General features: G+C 41.2%; 1 protein-coding gene across 1 annotated transcript in view; it reads right to left on the minus strand.

Moving 5' to 3' along the window:
- LOC138387578 (collagen alpha-1(I) chain-like) overlaps positions 1-22,741 on the minus strand; it is a 56,122-nt gene that overhangs the window by 16,847 nt on the left and 16,534 nt on the right. The window contains exons 4-5 of the mRNA XM_069474680.1: positions 12,055-12,237; positions 11,292-11,444 (exon numbers count right to left, since the gene is read on the minus strand). Coding sequence (XP_069330781.1) covers positions 11,292-11,444; positions 12,055-12,237 — 336 coding nt within the window. The remainder of the gene's footprint in view (positions 1-11,291; positions 11,445-12,054; positions 12,238-22,741) is intronic.

The following is a 22,741-nucleotide window of genomic DNA, read 5'->3' on the forward strand; positions in this document are numbered from 1 at the left end:
GGCATTCACATTACAGCGCATGAGAAAAACTTCTCCTGAGGTCTGCGGTGTGCAGCCTGTGTGGCTATGTGGATGGGCTGTCATTCCACAGCATGAAATGAGGACTGTCAAGATCTTCAGACTCCCAAAGCCCCCTCAGCTGGTCAGCCTCACAGCCTGGTATCTTCCCCAAAAGCAAGACTGATACTTTTAGCTAAAGCATATTCTTTGGGGGGCACTTAATTAAAATGCAACTCACGCAGTCCCTGACATCTCAGGATGACAATACAGACGCCGCCTTCAGAGTGTAAGGGCGGTGCTGCGTGGGGTTGGGATGACCAGGGCTGTGGCCTTTCCTTCATCATTCCATTGTCCAGAGACAAACCTGGCCCCTCCTGGCTTTTTCTACCTTATCAGGTTATTGTATTAACTTAAAAATCATGGTTTGTATTCATATAAATGTTTGCTCCTTTTGCTTTTGCTTTTATATTCCTCACACTAGTAGGCAAATAATGCTTAGAGAATTCCTTTAGTGGTTTCTGGAAACATCCATATACAAACTAGGGTTAAGATGGAGTAGCATACTTCACCCCATCTCTTGAATTTGAATGCACCTGAAAATGTGGACAGGCATATAGATCAGCTGTCTGAGGACTCTGAAGGTAAATGGTAGCAGGTGGATGGGGGCGCGGTGTGGGGAACCGGAATTTGAAGTTACGCTGATCTGGTGATGAGTCTCCTGGGCTGTTGCTCTGTGGTTCCCCCGTGGCCTGAACTCAGTAGCAGCTTGAAACTGGGAATGGACCCCAAGGCTCCAGGAAAAGCCCTCTCTGATCTGAAGAGAAGAAAAAGGGGTCCCTAACGTATGAGGGAATGGGGGAAATCCAGTGTATTTGGATGTTGTTTCCTCCCACCCCACCCCACCCCCGGCAGTCCCAGTCTAGTAACAGCAGTGGTGGCCAGGCAGCACCTACAACTCTGAAGGACTGGAAGCTTCTCTGACCAGAGGCGCCATGGTCCCAAGAGTGTGGGGGAGAACCCCTTTTCTCTCTGTCTTCCTGTCACTTGGCTCCAGAGACAGACACAAGTGCAGGAAGCATGTGGCACTGGGAAAATGAAAGCCCCACCTTTCTATCAGAAAGACTGGGGAAGGGGGAGAGTTCCTAGAAACCAGGAAGTATCTGGAAGAATGCTCAAGGAAATGATCCCGTAATGTTGTGTACGAACTCTTGGACTTACCCCCAAACTGCAAGACTGGATCTGACCCTAAATAGCATACTACATTCTTAGAGAACTGAACTACGGGGTGGAACATTTTACAGGTCCCAGACTGGCACTGGTGTGATCCACATTATCCAAATGGCACCACAAACACCCTGAAACCTGAACTGACATAAGAAACAGCCCCTGAAGGCTGGGAAGAACTTGTAGCCTGAATTTAACTGTGTCAACTGCTTGAGAAACTTAATAGGAACTAAACAAGGCCTAGAGTCTCACAACATAATATTCAAAATGCCCAGGATACAATACAAAATTATTTGACATATAAAGAGCTACAAAAATCTCAATAGCTTGTAAGAGAAGAGACAGTCAACAGATGCCAACACCAAGATGCACAGTTGTTGGAATTATTAGACCAAGACTTTAAAACAGCTCATGTATAACCATGCTCCAAGAAGTAAGGGTGAACATTCTTGAAATGAATAAAAAAAATAATAGGGAAAGTATGCAAAAAAAAAAAAAAAGAATGAAATGGAAATGTTAGAACTGAAAAATATAACAGCTGAAATAAAAATCCACTGGCAGAATTCAGTTATAAAATGAGATGAAAGAGGAAAGAATCAGTAAACTTTTAAATAGCTCAGCAGAAATTATTTAACTGAAGAACAGAGAGAGAAAAGATTAGGGGGAAAAAACTCAACAGAGCCTCAGGGACCCATAGGACAACAACAGAGATTTAACAGTCTGTCATCAGAGTTCCAGAGGGAGAAAAGAGAGTGTGGTGCAGAACAATATCAGGAAATAATTGCTGAAAACATCCCAAATATGATGAAAAATGTTAACTTGTAGACACAAGAGCTCAAACAGAAAAATCTAAGGAAATCAATGCCCAGAGATATCATAAACAAACTACTGAAAACTAGAGACAATGAAAAGATCTTAAAAGCATCCAGAAGCAAACAACAGATCATACATAGGGGAAATTCATTCAAATGACTGCGGATTTTTCATGGAGGTCAGAAATAAGTAGAATAATATTGGCAAAGTGCTGAAGCACTATCAACCCAAAATTCTATATCCATCAAAAACACACTTCAGGAACGAAGGTGAAATACATACATTTTCACGTGGAGACAAACTAAGGGCAGTCACAGGCACTAGACCTGCTCTAAAGAAAGATGAACAGAAGATCTTCATACAGAAGGGAAACTTCAAACTTCAGGAATGAAGGAAGAGCAAAAGAAATGGTAAAAAGCTGGGTAAATATAATAGATTTCGTTTCTCCTCTTAAGTTTTAAAAGATATGTTTGACAGTTAAAAGCAAAAATTATAATATTATCTGATGAGGTTTTCAATATGTGTAGATGCAACATACATGACAGCTACAACACAAAAGAGGAGGCTAAAGAACCTGTATGGTGGAAGTTTGCTGCATTCCACTCAAAGTGGTAAAATACAAATTCTAAGTAGACGGAAAAGTTATGGATGTATATTAATCCCCAGACTACTAAATAAAAAACTACACAAGGAAAGGTAATTCTGGCTGAGCATGGTGGCTCACTCCTGTAACCCCAGCACTCTGGGAGGCCGACGTGGGAGGATCGCTTGAGCTCAGGAGTTCAAGACCAGCCTGAGCAAGAGCAAGACCCCGTCTCTACTAAAAGTAGAAAAATTAGCCGGGCCTCATAGCATGGACCTGTAGTCCCAGCCGCTGGGAGCCCAGGAGTTGGAGGTTGCTGTGAGCTATGACATGCCACTGCACTGTACCCAGTGACAGAGGGAGATTTTGTCTCAAAAAAAAAAAAGGTAATTCTATTACTTTTTTAAAAGGAAATCTTCACCTACTTAGAAATTAAGCAAAAAACTTAAAAAAAAAAAAATCCACAGTAGTCCATTGGCTACTCTGAGAATAGTGGTCTAGTGTTCTGATTCACTCAGCACATGCTCTGATACTCCTGGTGTTCTGACTCTTTCACGCTACACTGTGTTATTCTTTGCTTGTCTTCATACTCATTTGGTAATTGTGCTTGCAATTTATCTTTTTGGGTTTACTAGGAGAAACTATGAAACTATTATTTGACTCAACTAGTACATAATCTCTATCCCTTTTATTAGAAATTCTCTCTTAGGCCTCCAAACACTTACAACCAAAGAATCTTAGACTTGGAATTCTTTAAGTCTACTTTAGTTCTAGTTAAAAGGAAACTGTGTCCTGTACATGTATTCATGCAGGCCACATTACATTTTTTTTAATAGGCACGTAAACTTGTGATTACAGCTGACCCTTGAACAACATGGGTTTGAGCTGTGTGGGTCCACTTCTACATGGATTTTCTTCCACTTTGCCACCCTAGAGACAGCAATACCCACCCCTCCTCCCCCTCAGCCTACTCAACGTGAAGAAGATGAGGACGAAGCCCTTTATGGCGATCCACTTCCACTTAATGAATAGGAAATATATTTTCTCTTCCTTATGATTTTCTTAACAACATTTTCTTTTCTCTGTTTTACCTTATTACAAGAATCTAGCATATAACACATATAATATACAAAATAGGTATTAAGTGACTACATTATTGGCAAGGCTTCCAGTCAACAGTAGGCTATTACTAGGTAAGTTTTCCGGAAGTCATAAGTTACACATGGATTTTCAACCGTGTGGGGGATTGGCACCCCTAACCCCTGCCTTGTTTAAGGGTCAACTGTTTATCCTTTGCAGAAAACTTTTTATCAAGTCATCTCCCACATGTGTTACTTAAACGTTCTCCTGAATCTTCCCTCCTTGCTTCACATCAAATTTATCATGTCATTCTCCTCTTAAAAATCCTCAAAGGCTGCCCACTGCTTATAGAATAAGGTCAAGATTTATCGGCATGGGCCCAGAGTTCTTCAAATATTGTCTGCTAACCATTGTGACAGCCCTTGCCGTCTGTCCCCCTACCGCCAGGCACCTCCTCACCACTCCTCTGGTGCTCCATGAATTGCCACTGCCACGCCCTTGGAGCTGTCGTTCCTTCTGCTTGAAATCCCTTTTCCTGGTGAAACTCCATCCATTCTTAGGAAAGTGTCTCCGTTTATGCAGAGTCTTTCCCGTACTCTGCACAGAGCCACCTACCCCTCCGCCCTGTGACAGGATGGTGCTCTCACCGTGGCATCTGTGCTGCCACGCAGTGACCATGCGGTCCTGTGTACATTAAATTATAGCGTTTCATTATCGCGTGGTCATCCCAGCTAGACTATAAGCTCCTCGGAGGGGAAAAACCCTGTCTTTATCTTTGTCCTTACCACATGGCTCTGAGTCACGCTCACGGTTCAGGGAAGGGCTGGTAGGAAGGGAAAGGTCTTGGCTTTGATCGAGCACTTTCTGTGTGTGCACGGCATCCCCGCAGCCCAGCAAGGGAGCGAGATAGGAGCATCGCTATTTTACAGATGAAGAAACTGAGCCTCAGAGAGGTTAAGTAATCAAATTTACCCTCAATTTCCTTATTTTCCGGCCCACACTTTCTGCAAGAGCAGACTGCACTTTCTGTTTCTGTGTCTCACCTCTCCACTGTCTCCGCGGCACCGACTTCCCTCTGCTGAGCACCGCAGTGCGGACTCCAGCGCCCACGCCCAGGCTCACCAATGCGCTGCTGGCCCCTCCGTTGTCCTGCCCTTCTCTTCTGCCTTCTCTCCTGGTTCTCCTTTTCTTTGCAAGGATCTTTTTGGTGTTCTTCTGGCTTCTACCTTCTCCTCTTCTGCTTAAACATAGACTACCCAAGGTTCTTTAATTTCCTTAGCCCTAAACTTTTCTCTGATCTTCAGACTCACGGTTCCAACACTAATTACTGGTTATGTCCATTTGGATGAACCGCAGGCACCTCTGACTCAACAAGCACAAAAGTGGATTATTCTACCCCTATTCCCACACCTCAGGTGCAATGGACTGACTATTTGTGCCCCCCTGAAATTTCATGTTGAAACCCTTATCCCAATGTGATGGTATGTGGAGGTGGGGCCTTTGGGAAGTAACTGGGTCACAAGGGTGGAGCCCTCACGAGGGGGACGAGGGTCCTTACAAGAAGAGGCCAGAGAGCGGGTGGTTCTCTTTCTGCCCTGGGCAGACACAAGGCAGCACTCAGCAGTCTGTGGCCGGAAGGAGCACTCACCGCAACCCACCGTGCTGGCGCCCTGACCTCGGACTTCCAGCCTCCAGAACTGTGAGAAGTAAATTTCTGTTGTTGGTCTTTTCTTTTTTTTTTTTTTGTTGAGACAGAGTCTCACTTTGTTGCCCAGGCTAGAGTGAGTGCCGTGGCGTCAGCTTAGCTCACAGCAACCTCAAACTCCTGGGCTTAAGCGATCCTACTGCCTCAGCCTCCCGAGTAGCTGGGACTACAGGCATGCGCCACTATGCCCGGCTAATTTTTTCTATATAGATTTTTAGGTGTCCATATAATGTCTTTCTATTTTTAGTAGAGACGGGGTCTCGCTCAGGCTGGTCTCGAACTCCTGACCTTGAGCAATCCACCCGCCTCGGCCTCCCAGAGTGCTAGGATTACAGGCGTGAGCCACCGCGCCCGGCCGGTCTTTTCTTTTAAATTTCAAAATATTAAGGGGGTACAAATGTTTTTGTTACATCAATACCTCATATAAGGCTCAAGGCAGGGCTTTTAATGTGCCCGTCACCAGAATAGTGTTCATTGTTCCCAACAGGTAAGTTTTCACCCCTCACTCCTTCCTACCCTCCTCTCCCCTCCTTGGTTTCCAATGTCCAGTCCATCTCCTTGTGCCCGTGTGTGCCCATCGTTTAGCTCCCACTTAGTAGAGTGCATGTGGTGTTTGGTTTTCCATTCCTGAGGATAGGAATACTTCACTTAGGATGATGGCCTTCAGTTCCATCCACATTGTTGCAAAACACATCATTTCATTCCTTTTGATAGCTGAGTAGTGCTCAATTCCTGTTGTTCAGAAGCCACCTAGTGTGCAGCATTCTGTTCCAGCAGCCCCGCCTCACTGCGATGCCAGGTCCCCGTCTTCCCGTCCCAGAGAACAGTGTCACTGTTCACCGGCCCAGCTGCAATCCAAGCTGCAATCCAAACAACCGTCAGACTCTTCAGACCTTTCCATCACCTCCCACGTCCAATAATCACCAAATCCAGTAGTTGTTATCTCATAAACATGTCTCCAGCCTTCTCCTAGAGATGTTGTATCATGTGGGGGTCAAAACCTGGGGTTTGGGGCCAGACTTCCCAGGTGTGAAGCTACCACTGCTACCTACTGGTTATGTGACCTGGGCCAAACTATTCATCTTCTTTGTGCCTTGATTTTCTGAAGAGAAAAATGGGAATAATTATACCTGCATCTCATGGTTTCCATAAGGATTATATGTGTAAATTCATTTGAATCACTTAGAGCCTGTCACTTAGAAAGTCCTCAATAAATATTAGATCAATTTTTATTATTTAACCCGTGCTGTCCATCACTGCCCTCATTCGGGTCCAGATATCTTACCAGGTCTTCCCTCAAATTCACCCTCTGCTCTGCCACCAAGGATGCTATTTAAAGCATACAATTGACCACATCCACTGACCACACGGCTTCTTCACTGGAAAGCCGTCAGTGGCTCCCCTCACACTGTGGCTAGAGGAGACACCTGAGCTCTTCAGCACGGAGTCTAGCACACCCTCCTCCTCTCGCATCGGCCCCCGTTTTCTGCCTCATGCTTTATGCTCTAGTTAAGCCGAACCGCTTGAAGGCACCATCGTGTCTTTGTGCCTCTGCACAAATGATGTTCTCTCTGCCCTGATGGCCTCCTTACATCCCTGACTGTCTTGCTTGGTTAAGCTAATCATCCTTCAGCACTCGGCACAGGGCTCCTCTGAATGCCAGCCCGGCTGCACACCCCTCCTGGGCCGGCGGCCCCGAGCCCTTGCGTCTCTCTCTATTCCACCCAACCCGCGCCTCGCATGCAAGTGCCCAATGCATGACGTTTTCGTTAAATCAATAAAAATAAAGTACTTTAGATATTTTCAACTTCTGGCTCACAATCCTTTCAAGGAGATGAAATATAGTGCCTTGATAAACACCTGGACAACATCCTGTCAGCATGGAAATAGTCAATTTCAAACCCGTAGTGATTCCGTAAATTCAACCCTGTTGTGGTGGGATAAATGCCCTGAGACTGCAAACCCATAGGGAAAAAAGTTTTTAATATAAACATAATAAACGAGACACAACTTACTGTATTATAAATGATTATATTATAAATTATAATTATTAAGTTATTATTATCCACATATTCCCACACTTCCCTGCATATCATCTTCCTGAAGCGTGTGGTCTTCCAGTTAATCAGGTCCCATTATCTGTGCTAGCCATGTTCCGCAAGGTCTCCACAAATGCCGAGTTAGCAGATACTGAGCTAGTGGTCTGAGGGGAAATAGAGACTTAGGTTTCTGGGAACTTCTGGTCACAACATCTTTGTCAGCGGCAGCGCTGTCTAGGTTCATCTGTCAACAAGCTTGTGAAACAAGCCAGTCTCATCAGCATTGAATACCTGATTTTCCACATAACCCTTTTTCTGTATAACACCTAGCAGGTATTTTTAAAATTCTTCTGACTCCTGATCTGCAGAACCTGCAAGTTTAATGTTTTTCATGCATACTGCCTTTACACGCATTACATGCATACATGCAACACATGAGCCAGGCAGCACTAGCTGCAAGGGTCTAACATTTTCCTGACCCCAGGTAATACATTATACCATAGATTTTTGTTTGGCTATCCGTCTCACAACAATACTCTCCACTGCGTGTTTTTTTACTGGTTGCATCTCATCAATCTACAATTTTAGCCTCTTTTCCATCCTTTCCATAGTTTCATCACAAACTATAGTTGCAACTTCAGCTCTTTCCAGAGTGGTCTTAGGTATAGATGGGTGAATTTCCTCTTTTTCTGAATGTGCCATATTGTTGACTCATTAATATTGAATTCATGGCCAGCAGCACTGTAACTCATGCCTGAACAAAGCTCATGCAGCAAATGTGTTGTCTCTGTAGGACAAATCACAGCCATCTTGCCCCTTAGGAACAACGGACAGCACTTGAGCACTATGGGGCATTTTAAACAGCAAAATCACCAACAAAAAGCACAAAAAAATTTTAAAAACGTTCATTTTGCACTAAATAGGCTGCAAAAGGACATTTGTTTAGTATGAGAACTGAAACGAGAAGACAGAGCACTGCCTCGTTTGGCCTCAGCTGGTTGTACACATTGGGCGACTCAGTTTCCCCGTTCTGTGACTGTCCACGAAAGACAGCGGACACGCTGTGAGTATGGCTTGTGGTGTTGCCCGTAAACTCTAGTGAGTAGGCAAATTTGCAAATATGGATTCTGTGAATAATGAGGACTGGCTGTATTTAGTTCTACGCTTTGTAAATCCCTCATCAAAATCAGTGGCAAATCATGCTTGAATTACGTGTTAGAACAGCAAGGAGGAAAACATTCTGAGCTTAAATCACCAGAAAAAATGAGTAGTGAGTTAGAATGAGGAGGGCTGCTCCTCTGGGAGTGTGAGAAGCTGGGAAGGTGGAAGCAAAGACGGTCTTGAGGAAAACCAGGGTCTTGACTTTGCTTTCAACTCTCAGATGAGAACGTGGCCCTGTTGGTGAGAACCAATGTTTGTTTTCCTTTAAACCCAAATGCATGACTGTTGGGGTGAGTTCTTCCCCAATGGCGATATAAATCTTATATATAAAGGAATTGGACTGTTTTCTCACATCTGTTAATAGCAGGACCGTATCTGCCTTGGATAGAGGCTGCGGCAGCTTCAGCTGTCACCGGGGACTGAGCCCCAGGGAAGTGTTTGTGGGTGCGCAGCTTCCAGCAAACTTCTGTTCACCAGCTGTTAATATGAGAACTACAGCAAAAACTATGTGTGGTCTCATCCCATCAATCCATAACGTGCCTATAAAACTGCAAGTAGAAAGAGCAAAGGCTTTGGGGAACCCAGATACAGGTTCAAATCTGCTCTCTGCCAATTTATTACCTTAAAACCGTGGCAAGCTTATTAATGTCTCTGAATCTCAGCTTCTTAATCTGTAAAGTAGGTACATAATGACTAACTCACAGAATTGTTACGATAACAAAGCCAGATATATTCATGCAATGACTTGAGGCAGCCTTTTTGACAGGACCATTTTGACATGGCCAATTTTCAGTGGCTGCTGCCTCAAAACTGTTACTTCAAAATATAAAGATATTAATAAAACTTTTAATTTACAGGTAGTATGTTCAGCTTATATCTCTGACATGTATCTTCATACATAATTGTTCACTATCCTCTTACTCTGCCCTCTAGGAGTTACAGTCAAAAGGCAAGTGGCACTTTGTAAAAGGGGACCTAACACTGGGCAGCATCTTCGTTTCTGAATCTCAGCTCGTTGGTCATTCCATTCCAGGTACAGCTTTGCATTTTCGCTTATGTTGGATTTGGCAGGTCCTCAGTTATTTGGCTATTCCATTTATGTTGCTGTCTATGTGTTGTACTAGGTGATAAGATCTCACATAAATTTGTCACATATATGTAGAAAAGTGCTAAAATAGCAGGTCTGAGGCTTTTTTCTTTAGCAGAGCCTGAGTGTAAGGTTGGCGCTTGGCTGGCATCCGGAAACTGGGCACTCAGACCATTCCCTAACTGATAAGGATGGTTCACTGTACCTAGACCATTTGTACTAACAATGTGCTTTATGCTGAATACGTGTTTTCCTTCTGGGAGTCTGGAACATTGGTATGTGATAGGCAGAGTGTGCCCACGTGACTGGCCTCCAAGAAAACATTGGGCTCTGACTTACTAATAGACTTCCCTGGACATAAACATTGGGCACATTACTGTAGGGGTTTTTGTTTTGTTTTGTTTTTTCCCTGATGGAGAAAGAAGCTTGCTCAGTGTGTACCCTCCCAGGGGGAGAAAGCAGAAGGAAGGCTGCATGGATAACTTCTCCAGATTCCAACCACATCTTTTTCCCACACTGATCCTGTTGTGTAGCCTTTTCCTGTACTGCCTTGTTGGTGAGTATGGCTAGATGCTCACCAACAGTCCCATCAGTCCTAGCAAATCACTAAGTTTATCTTGGGGACACCAATATAGCCTGGTTCTTAAAAACTGAACTTCTGGAGACTTTTGGTTCTGCTAGGACGGAGTAGCCCCATCCTTCCAATATCCTTCTCTTTCATCTACAAGCCCTAGGTATGTACAACACAGTAAACAAACCTAGGGAAACTCTGAAAAGTGGGAAGAAGGTGGGCTACCCAGAGAACTCAGGACCTGAGACAAACAGGCTTTCCTCGCTGTCTCTCATGTATCCTGGACAGGGCAGCGCAGAGGCCCGCGATGCAGAACCAACAACGGGCACAAGCAGAAACAGCTCCCAGAGAAAGCTTGTTTCCCCCAGCTGAAAGACTAGAAAAAGGGTGTCTATGATAGGGAGAATGACGTCCCCTGCACACAAATCCTAATGCTCTCCTGTTACTTACAAGGCAAAGGTGACTTTGCAGGTGACATTAAAGTTAAGGCCTTTGAGCTGAGGAGATTTTCCTGCATTATCCAGGTGGACCCAACCTAATCACGAGAATCCTTAAAAGAGCATTTTCCAGGCAGGGTGAGAGTCGGGGAGATGTGGCCAGGGAAGAATTATCAGACAGACACAGTGCTGCACGGAGGGCCATGGGCCAAGGATGGGGACAGCCTCTCAGAGCTGGGACAGGCACAGACATGGATTCTTCCCGAGAGGCTCAAGAAAGGAATGTGGTCTCACCAATACCACAATTTTTTCTCAGTGAGAGCTGTATCAGACTTCTGACCTACAGAGCTATAAGGTAATAAATTTATGTTGTTGTAAGCCACAAGATTTGAGGTAATTTGTTATGGCAGAAAAAGGAAATGAGTGGAGAGGAGATTTTGGTACCCGAAGTGGAGCGTAGCTATAGCAAACAGCTATATTCCCAAGTCATGGAAGTGACTTGGGAATTGGGCCATGGGTAGAGGCTGGAAGACTCTTGAAGAGCATAATAGAAAAGTCGAGATCACCTCGAACAGAGGTCGGTGGAAGTACAGACGTGCCGGTGAGGCCTGCCAGCGCGGGCGGCGAGGGGAGCGGGAGCAGGACCGGGAACAGCCGCACCGTTGTGGACATGCTGCTGGGGGCCATGAGGACAGGAAGGTGCTGTTGGAGCTCGGAAAGAGAAGGGGAACATTTTCCTGGAGACTGGAGGGGAGAGGACCCTTGCCAGGTAGTGGCAGGGGCTCAGCAGCTGGGGGGCTGCAGTGCTGTGGAGGGGAGGGCTGGTAAATGACGCACGTGGATACGGAGCTGAGGAAATTCCCAGGCACAGGGTGTAGGTGCAACCTGGTTTCTTCTTGCTGCTTACAGTAAAATGCAAGAGTAAAGAGAAATTGATGAAAGAACTGTTAGACAACAAGGAACCAGGGCTTGATGATGTGGGAATTCTCAGCCTATCAAAATGGCAAAAGGCTAAAATCAAGCAATCTACTTTCAGGAAACCTGGTCTAGAGGAAAATCAGAGTGTGGCTGGACAACCCTTTGTTAATACCTCAAAATATCAAGAGGTTATTTAGTCACACAAAAGGATCTTTGAAGACACCAAGCATGTGACTCAGATCCCCTCCACCATCTCAGCCAGAAATAAAGACAGAATGAGCCAGGAAAGATCCGTGAGGAGTCTCTCATCTGACAGCGTGACTCCCCATGACGTACACAGGAGACCCGCAAAATTCTAGAGAATTGTATGCCAGCAAAGCCACTGCCAGCTTGGACCAAAAGGGACAAAGAGAGCATGAAATGAAAGCGGGGCCACCACGGGGCTGATCTCCCCCTCCACCTGCAGAAGCGTGCGGTACTCTACCTCCCCACCCAGTGGTGTCGGTGCAGCCGAGCGAGCGGTTTCCACTCCATGACTGGCTGAAGCTGGTGGCACTCCAACTTCCATGTTGCAGGTGGTGTTGGCAGGCAAAGCAGGGAGCTTATCGTGATCCTCTGCCTGGGGGAAACAGGCAGCAGTGACCCAGTTCACCTGCCAGGGTAGTGGCAGTGGAACCCAGCGGGCAGCTGATCTTCCATCCCTTCCCTGGTAGAAGCAGGGGGCACTCTGATTCCCTTCTGGGACAGTGTTGGTTGTCCATGTAGGGAGATGATTTTCTAGCCCCTGCCTGATAGGAGCAGGTGTTCTTCAATCCCCAACAGGGCTTTGTCAGTGGGGTCCAATGGTGAGCTCAGCCGCCACCCCAACTCCAGCGTCAGAGGGGTGCAGGCAGGGTGAGCCTCCATGCCCTGGCATCAACAAGGCTGACGATGTGTCAATCAGGGCTAGTCCCCACTGCAATTTCTCCCCGCTGCTGGTGTCAAGAAGTCCCAGAGAGATGAACCTACACACCCACCCTGCAGCAATGGCACAGAATGAAGTGATGAGAGGCAGCATTAGCTGGCACTCCATTTTGTGCCCCCTCCAAGTTTCAGCAGGGCCTAGCAGGGAGCGGATCTTACTTGTCCACTTGGAAGCAGTGACGCGGTAGAGTTGGTGTCCCACTGTCACCAGCAGGGTGTCAGCAGGGCCGAGCAGGGAGCGGAACATCCACCCCTCCCCAGCTGCAATGAAGCAGAGAGTTGGTGCCCAGCTTTTCCCATGGGCATTGCCTGCTTTAAAAAGAAGATAAGATAGTGTACAGAGTCTCATAATATAATATCCAAAATGTACAGGATACAATAACAAAAATCACTCATTACACCAAGAAACAGGAAAATCAGGACATTTATGAGAAAAGACAATCAGTATGTCAGAGACATGCCCACACTAGGGTGAAGGCAATGTTGGGTTATCTGACAGGTAAAAAGCAATCATCACAGAAATGCTTGAACAAGCAATTACACATTTTCTTGAAACAAATAAAAACCAGAAAATCTCAGTAAAGAAAAAAAGTTGTGAAAAAGAACCAAATGGAAATCACAGAAATGAAAATTATAACTGATACAAAAAGCCCACTGGATGGGCTCAGTGGCAGAGTGTAGATGACAGAGGATAAAATCAGTGAACCTGAGGACAGGCCCATAGAATTTGCCTATTCTGAACAAGAGAGAGAAAACAAATGGAAAGAAACTGAACAGTCTCAGAGACATATTGGATAATAACAAAACAGCACAGTCCCACAAGAAGAGGAGGAAGAAAATGGAATAGAAATAGCACTCAAAGAAATAACGGCTAAAATGGTGAAAGACAAAACTGCAAATTTAAAATGCTGAGTGTTATAGACTGAACGTTTGTGCCTTCCCAGAATTCATATGTTGAAGCTCTAATCTAAAATGGTATTTGGAGGTAGGGCCTTTGGGAGCTAAGAGCCCTCACGGATGGGATTAGTGCCCTTACTAGAAGAGACACGGGAGACATAATCTCTCTTTGTCTGCCATGTGAGGACACAGCAAGAAAGCAGCTGGCAGGAAACCAGGGAGAGGGTCTTCACCAGGAACTGAATCGAGCAGCACCTTGACCTTGGACTTCCAGCCTCCAGAACTGTGAGAAGTGAATGTTTTTCATTTAAGCCACCCATCTATGATAATTTGTTACAGCAGCCTAAATGAAGCCACTGAGTGAAACACAAATAGGGTAAATCCAAACAAATGTTTTCCAAGACACATCCTAATTGAGCCTCTGAAAACTGAAGAAAAAGAAAAATAGCTTGAGAGCAGCCAGGGAGAAAATGTGCGGCTTACTTGTATGGCAACACCAGTGCTAATGGCAATGGAGTTGTCATCTGAAACCATGCAGGACAGAAGGAAGTGGCCCCACATTTTTTGACTACTGCAAGAAAAGAACTATTAACTACCAAGTCAGTATCTTCTTTCCTTCAGGATGAACGGGAAATAAAGGCATTTTTTAATTGAAGGAGAAGTGAAAGATTTGTTGCTAGCAAACCTACTCTTAAAGGATGGCTAAAGGAAGTTCTCTAAACAGAAAGGAAACAATGACAAAATACAGGCTTGGACTGTCATAAAGAAAGAACATTAGAATGGGCAAGAATTGGGGGTAAATACAATAGACTATCCTGTTTCTCATGAATGTCTTAAATCATTTTTTAAGTTGAGGTATAATTGATATACAAGAAGTACACATATTTTTTTGAATATATACAATTTTTATTTGTCAGTTGTACCTCAGTAACAGGGAAGAGAGAGAAAGAGAGAGAAGATAATGGACGGTCTCTAGTTTGAACTCTTGGGAATAATGCAAGAAAATGATTCTTACTTATAAATACAAAAAAGTACACCTATTCAACTGCTCATCTTGATGAGTGTGAAGGTAAGTATCTATGAAACCACCACCATAAACTATGCCATAAACATAACCATCTCCTCCAACAATGTTGCCTGTAAGAAAATCATTTCTAATCAATGTTATTACAGGCTAAAAGTGAGAGAATGAAAAAGATATCCCATGTATTAATCAAATAAAAAAGATTTGGTTATATTAATGACAGACAAAGTAGACTTCAAAACAAAGCAAGCACCAATTTTATGCAATTGGCTCAAAAATACATAAGAGGAGAGAACACTTCCCAGCTCATTTTATGAGTTACCCTTGTATCAAAATTATATGAAAACAGTACAAAAAAGAAAACAACAGCCCAATATCTCTCATGAGCTGACATACAAAGTCCTCAACTCAATATTGGCAAATGAATCCAGTAGTGTATAAAAATTAGGATACTCCATGACCAAGTGGGTCTTATTCCACATATACAAGGGTGATTCAACATACCATATATGAGTTAACATAATATACCACATGAATAGGCTAAAAAAGAAAAAATCACATGATTATATCAGTTGCCATAGAAAAAGATCTTGGCAAAATCCAATACACATTCATGATATAAAAAAATGATATAAGGACTCACCAAACTAAAAATAAAGGAAAAATTCCTCTACTTGATAAACTACAAAAACCCCACAGCTAACAATAATGAAAGACTGAATCTTACCCTACTAAGATAGGGAGTATGGCAACGATATCCACTTTCTACTCTTATTCAACACATTACTAGAATTTCTGGCCACTGCAATAAGTCAAGGAAAGAAATAAAAGCCATACAAATTAGAAAGGAAAAATAAAACTGTGCCATAAAGCTATCCCATCATTTCTAGATGATACGATTGTCTACACAGAAAATCCCAAGTAATCTATTTAAAAAAAAAAACTTCCTGGAACTAATAAATCAATTTGGCAAAGTCACAGGATACACTATCAACACATAAAAATCAATCATATTTACATATACTAAGAATCAACTTGTGGAAACTGAAATTTCAAACACAGTATTTACAATAGTTCCTAGGAAAATTAAATGCAAAAGTATACTTTTTTTTAAATGTATAGTATCTGTATGCTGAAAATTACAAAATTCTGATGAATGAAATTCAAGAAAACATAAATAAATTAAAAGATAGGTCTGTGTTTTCATTGGAAGACTCAGCATAGTAAAGTTGTCAATTTTCCATAAATTAATCTAAGAGTTTACTGTAATTTTCATCAAATTTTCAGCAAAATTTTTGTAAACAAGATAATTTTATTTTAATATTTATTACTGGAAAATACTAGCCATGAGACAGGTAAAACAAGAAAGGAATCTAACCAACATTAAGGCCTAGTACAGAGCTACAAAAATTAAGACAGTGTGGTAGTGGTGGAAGCACAGACATAGATAAATAGAACCAAAGAGAGATCCTAGAAATAGGCTGACTTAAATACAACCAACTGATTTCTAGTAAAGATGCAAAAGAAATTTAATGAGGAATAATAGTCTTTTCAACAAGTGTTGCTAGAGCATCCACAGGTGAAAAATGAAAAAAAAACCCCACATTTTTATTCAAAAATTAACTGAAAATTGATCATAACTGAAAAATTTACAATGATAAAACTTTAAAAGAAAATCTTTGAGACCTAGGGGGTCCCTAAAAAGTTGTTAGACATGACAACAAAAGCACATCCAGAAAAAGAAAAAAATGATTAACTGGACTTCATCAATATTTTAAAACGGTTGTTCTGTGAAGACCCTGGTAAGAAGATGAAAAGACAATCTACAGAATGGGTGATAATTTTGTAAACCACATATTCAATAAAGGACTAGTATTTAGAATATGAATACATATAATGTGCGTGCTCACTCGCACTCTCTCTCTCTCTCTCTCCCTCTCTCTCCCAAAGAGAAACATTTAAAAAAAACCAAATATGTCCTTCCTCTCAGTTGTTTGAGGGGAGGAAGAAAAAAACTATCCAATTAAAAATGAGTGAAAGAATGAAGGAGAGATTTCACCCAAGAGGATGTAGATGGCAAATAAGCACAGGAAAAGATTTTCCACAGCATTACCCCTTAGGAACAAATCATTTCTGCAATAAGCTATCACTACACCACTATTACTATGATGAAAATAAAAAGTAGCAAAATACCAAATGTTGGCAAGGATGCTGCGAAACTGTTCAAATATCACTGGTAGGAATGTGAAATGGCATAGACCTCTGGAAAATAATGTGTCAGGTTCTTATAAAATTAAACAGATAACTATGATATGACTCAGAAATTGTAGTACTGGGTATTTACCCCACATAAATGAAAACTTATTATGTTATTAAACCTAAATTATTCATAAATGCCAAAAACTTTTTTGAAACAACCCAGATGTCTTCCAACAGGTAAATAATGAAGAATTAACAGAAACTGTCCCTGAGAAAGCACAAACATTGGTTTTACTAGACAAAAACTCTAATAACTATTTTAAATATGTTCAAAGAGCTAAGTGAAACCAAAGAACTAAAGGAACCAGGAAAATGTCTCAACAAACATAGAGTATCAATAAAGAGATAGCAAGTATAAAAAGGAACCAGATAGAAATACTGGAGTTGAAAAGTACAATAACTAGGCCGGGCGCGGTGGCTCACGCCTGTAATCCTAGCACTCTGGGAGGCCGAGGTGGGCGGATCGTTTGAGCTCAGCAGTTCGAGACCAGCCTGAGCAAGAGCGAGACCCCATCTCTACTAAAAATAGAAAGAAATCATATGGACAGCTAAAAATATATATAGAAAAAATTAGCCGGGCATGGTGGTGCATGCCTGTAGTCCCAGCTACTCGGGAGGCTGAGGCAGTAGGATCGCTTGAGCCCAGGAGTTTGAGGTTGCTGTGAGCTAGGCTGACGCCACGGCACTCACTCTAGCCTGGGCAACAGAGTGAGACTCTGTCTCAAAAAAAAAAAAAAAAAAAGAAAAGTACAATAACTAAATGAAAGGTTTAATAGAATTTTTGAACAGTATGTTTGAATAAGCAGAAGAAAGAATCAATGAACTTGAAGATAGTCAATTCAGATTATCTGGTATGAGAGAAAAAAAAGCAAGAAGAAAATAAACAGAGCCTAAGAGACCTATGGGACACCATCAAGCATACCAACATAGGCATAATGGGATCTCAAAAGGAAAGGAAAGAAAGAAAGGGTCAGAAAGAATTTTTGAAGAAATAATGGCTGAAAACTTCCAAAATGTGATAAAGTACATGAATCTTCATATCCAAGAAGCTCAATGAGCTCAACAGAGGATAAACACAAAGATCCACACTAAGACACATTAGAATCAAATCGTTAAAAACCAAAGACAAAAAGAGAATCTTGAAATCAGCAACAGAGAATCAACTCACCATGCATAAAGGATTCTCCACAAGATTAACTGCAGATTTTTCATGAGAAACCATGGGGGCCAGAAGCAGTGGGATGACATATTTAAAAGGTGAAGAAAAAAAACTGTCCACCAAGAATTCTATATGTGACAAAACTATACTTCAAATATGAATGGAAAAATATATCCCATGCAAACACCAACTGAAAGAGAGCTAGGGTTGGCTATAGTAATATCAGCAGAATAGACTTTAAATCAAAAACTGCTACAAAGACCAAAAAAGACATTAGAGATTGATAAAAGGGTCAGCTCATCAAGAAGATATAACAATTATAAACACATATGTATCAATCAACTGAGTCTCAATATATATTGAAAAAATTGACAGAAGTGAAGTCAGAAGTGAGAAATGGTTCTATAATATTAATAGCTGGAGACTTCAATACATACTTTCAATAATAAATAAAACAGTAAGACAAAGGGTCAGTAAGGAAATAGAAGTCTTGAACAAATTCGTCTTGAATAAAACAATTAAAGAAATTAGAACTAACGGAAACATACAGAACAGTCAACCAAACAACAGCAGAATACACATAGAAAATTCCCCAGAATAGATCATAAGTTCTACCAGAGAACAAGTCTCAGTTAATTTTACAATACTGAATTCATATAAAATATCCTTTCTGATCACAAGGGAATAAAACTAGAAATAGCAGAACTGGAAAAAATTCAAAAATATTAATATTTGAAAATTAAACAACAGTATTAAGCAATCAATGAGTCAAAGAAGAAATCACAAGAGAAATTAGAAAATACTAATAGGTGAATGAAAACAAAAACACAACATACCAAAACTTACAGATGCAGTAAAAGCAGTGCTGAGAGGGAACTTTCTAGTTGTAAAAGCCTACACTAAAAACGTTCTCAAATCAGTAACCTAACTTTACACCTTAACAAACTAGAAAAAGAAAAGCAACCTAAACTCAAAGCTAGCAGATAGAAGGAAATAATAAAGATTAGAGTGGAGAAAAACTATTATAACAAATATGGAATGGAAAAACTATAAAGAAAATTAAAAGAACCAAAAATCGATTCTCTGAAAAGACCAATAAAATTGATAAACATTTTAGCTACACTAAGAAAATAAGAGATAAAGCACAAATTACTAAAATTAGAAATGAAAGTGAGTACATCGCCACCGATGTTTACAGAAATTGAAAGGATTATATGAGCATACTATGGACAATGTATATCAACAAATTAGATAACCTTGATAAATGGACAAATTCCTAGAAAAACACAAACTACCAAACTCACTCAAGAAGAAATATAAATTCTGAACAGATCTATAACAAGTAAAGAGATTGAGTTAGTAACCCGAAACCTCCCAACAAAGGAATCCCTGGAGGCTGATGAGTTCTACCTACCATTTAAAGAAGAATTAACACCAATCCTTCTCAAACTCTTACAAAAAGTAGAAGAGGAGGAAGAGGAGGGAGCACTTTCTAACTCATTCTGAGACCAGCATCACCCTGACACCAAAGCCAGACAAAACATCACAAGAAAAGAAAACTACAGATCAATATATATTCAGTGTAACACACCACAGTAATAGAATGAAGAGAAAAAACACACGTGATAATCTCTATTGATGCAGAAAAACCATCATCAAAATTGATCATACACTTGACAAAATCTAACACCCTTTCGTGATAAAAACACCTTTTAGAAATAGAAGGGAACTTCCTTAACATGATAAAGAGCATCTGTGAAAAATCCACAGCAAACATCATCCTTGATGGTGAAAGACTGAAAGCCTTAATCCTAAAACCCAGAAAACAAGGACGCCCAGTCTTACCACTTCTGTTCAACACCCTGTTATAAATTGCAGCCAGAGCAAGCAGCAAAGAAAAAGATATCAAAGGCATCGAACCTGGAAAGGAAAAAGTAAAACTATCTATTTTTACAAGTTAAATGATCTTAAACAGAGAAATCTTTAAAGAATCCACAAAAATACTCTTAGAATAAATGAATTCAGCAAAGTTGCAGGATACAGGATCAAGAAAAAAAATCAGTTGTATTTCTATATTCTAGCAATGAACAATCCCAAAATGCAATTTTTAAAAATTTCCATGTACAATGTCATCAAAAAGAATAAATACTTAGGAAAAAATTGTTTTTTTAGAGATAGCATCTGACTCTGTCACCCAGGCTGGAGTGCATTGGCATGATCGTAGCTCACTACAGTCTTGAACTCCTGGGCTCAAGCCATCCTCCGTCCTCAGCCTCCCGTGTAACTGCAGCTACAGGTGTGCACACCATGCCCACCTATTTTTTTTTTTTTTTCTTTTTGAGAGATGAGGTCTCAGGCTTGTCTAGAACTCCTGGCCTTAAGAAATCCTCCAACTTCAGCCTCCCAAAGTGTTGGGATTACAGGTGTGAGCTACTCCTGCCAGCCACTTAGGGATGTGCAAGACTACAGTGAAAACTACAAAATACTGCTGAAAACAAAGAACACCTAAAACATGGAAAGACACCCAGTGTTCATGGATGGATTCAAAGACTTAATACTTAATACTTTCCAAATCTACAGACTGAATGCAATCCTATCAAAATCCCAACAGCTGCCTTTTTTTTTTTTTTTTCAGAAATGCACAGCTGGTCCTAAGATTCATATGAAATTATAAGGTGGAGCAAACAACCAAAACAGTCTTGAAAAAGAAAAACAAAGAGGACTCACACACATCCCAATTTCAAAACTTATTATAATGCTATGGTGATCAAAACAGTGTGGCACCAACATAAAGATAGACATAAAATTTAATGGAATAGAATTTAGAGTCCAGAAATAAACCCATGCATCTTAAATCATTGATTTTTGACAAAGGCACCGACACCATTCAGTGAGAATAGTCTCTTCGGCAAATGGTGATTGGACAACTAGATAGCCATATGGAAAAGATTAAAATTGAACTTCTACTTCACATCATACAAAAATTAAATAAAAATGGATCAAAGACCTAAAGGTAAGAGCAAAGGGTATAAAATTCTTAGAAGAAAACAGAAGTAAATTTCATTACTTGGATTTGGTAATGGATTCTTAGATACAGCACCAAATGCACAAGGAACAAAAGAAAAAAGATAAACTGATTTCATCAAAATTAAAAACTTGTGGGCCGCGGGCATGGAGGCTCACACCTGTAATCCTAGCACTCTGGGAGGCCGAGGTGGGCAGATCATTTGAGCACAGGAGTTCGAGACCAGCCTGAGCAAGACCGAGACCCTGTCTCTACTAAAAAATAGAAAGAAATTATCTGGACAACTAAAAATATATAGAAAAAGTTAGCTGGGCATGGTGGCACATGCCTGTAGTCCCAGCTACTCAGAGGCTGAGGCAGGAGGATCGCTTGAGCCCAGGAGTTTGAGGTTGCTGTGAGCTAGGCTGATGCCATGGCACTCTAGCTGGGGCAACAGAGTGAGACTCTGTCTCCAAAAAATAAAAAAATAAAAAATTAAAAAAATTAAAAACTTGTGTGCATCAATGGTTACTGATCAAGAAAGTGAAAGGCAACCCAGAGATGGGAGAAAATATTTGCAAATCACACATCTTATCAGGTCTAGTATGCAGAATATATAAAGTACTCCAAAACTTAACAACAAAAAGACAACCCAATTAAAAAATGGGTAAAAGATTTGAATAGGCATTTCTCCAAAGAAGATATACAAATGGCCAGAAACGTGAAAATATGCTCAACATTTCATTATGGAAATGCAAGTCAAACCACCATGAGGCACCACTCATACCCACTAGGATGGGATAGTTAAAACAGCAACACAAAACCAAATAGGAAACAAGTGCTGGTGGGGGGGACGCAGAGAACTTGCACCCTCATACGTCGCTGGTTAGAATGTAAAACGGTGCAGCCACTGTGGAAAACAGTTTGGTGATTCCTCTAAAAAGTTAATCATAGAAATACCATATGGTCCAGTAATTCCACTCCTAGGTATATATCCCAAGGAACTGAAAACATATTGAAACAAAAATTTATATACCAGACCCGGCAGCACTATAATAATAGCCAAAAGGTGGAACCAACCCAAATGTCTATCAATGGATGAATGTATAAACAAAGTGAAACAAATACTGTATATGCACATGATGAAATATATTATTCAGCCATAAAAAGGAATGAAGTTCTGATATACGCTACAACATGGATGAACATGGAAAACATTATGCTAAGTGAAAAAGGCCAGACAGAAAAGGTCACATATTGTATGATGCATTTACATGAAAACTCCAGCACAGGTAAATCCATATGGACAGAAAGAAGATCGGTGTTTGCCAGGGGCTGGGAAGGGGAATGGCTGGTACCTGCTTAGTAAGTGTGGGCTTTCCTTGGGGTGGTGGAGCTATGCTGGCACTCGACAGAGCTGATGCTTGCAAAACATTGGGAATTATTCACTTTCACATGGTTAATTTTATGTTATGTGAATTTCACCTCAATAAAAAATTTTATGTTATGTGAATTTCATCTCATCTCACTCAGGGATGAGGTAAGACTCAGAGATATATACCTCATAATACTTGATAATAAAAATGTTGCTATTTATGAAAGGAAAGAACAAGAAATTCTTGTCAAAGATTGGGTAAAAGGTATGATGTCTACACTATTAAGTCATTTTTTCATAGGCTGTCAGTTTCATGCAAAATGTCCCTAGAGACAAAAATCTAATTGACAATATAATTACATTTCATTAGTTAAGATTGTCATATCAAGATGTGCTGCGCCTCTGTGACAGGACAGTGCTTGGCATGCTAGGCACTCACTAA

The sequence above is a fragment of the Eulemur rufifrons genome, chromosome 1, assembly GCF_041146395.1.
Source record: "Eulemur rufifrons isolate Redbay chromosome 1, OSU_ERuf_1, whole genome shotgun sequence".
NCBI lineage: Eukaryota > Metazoa > Chordata > Mammalia > Primates > Lemuridae > Eulemur > Eulemur rufifrons.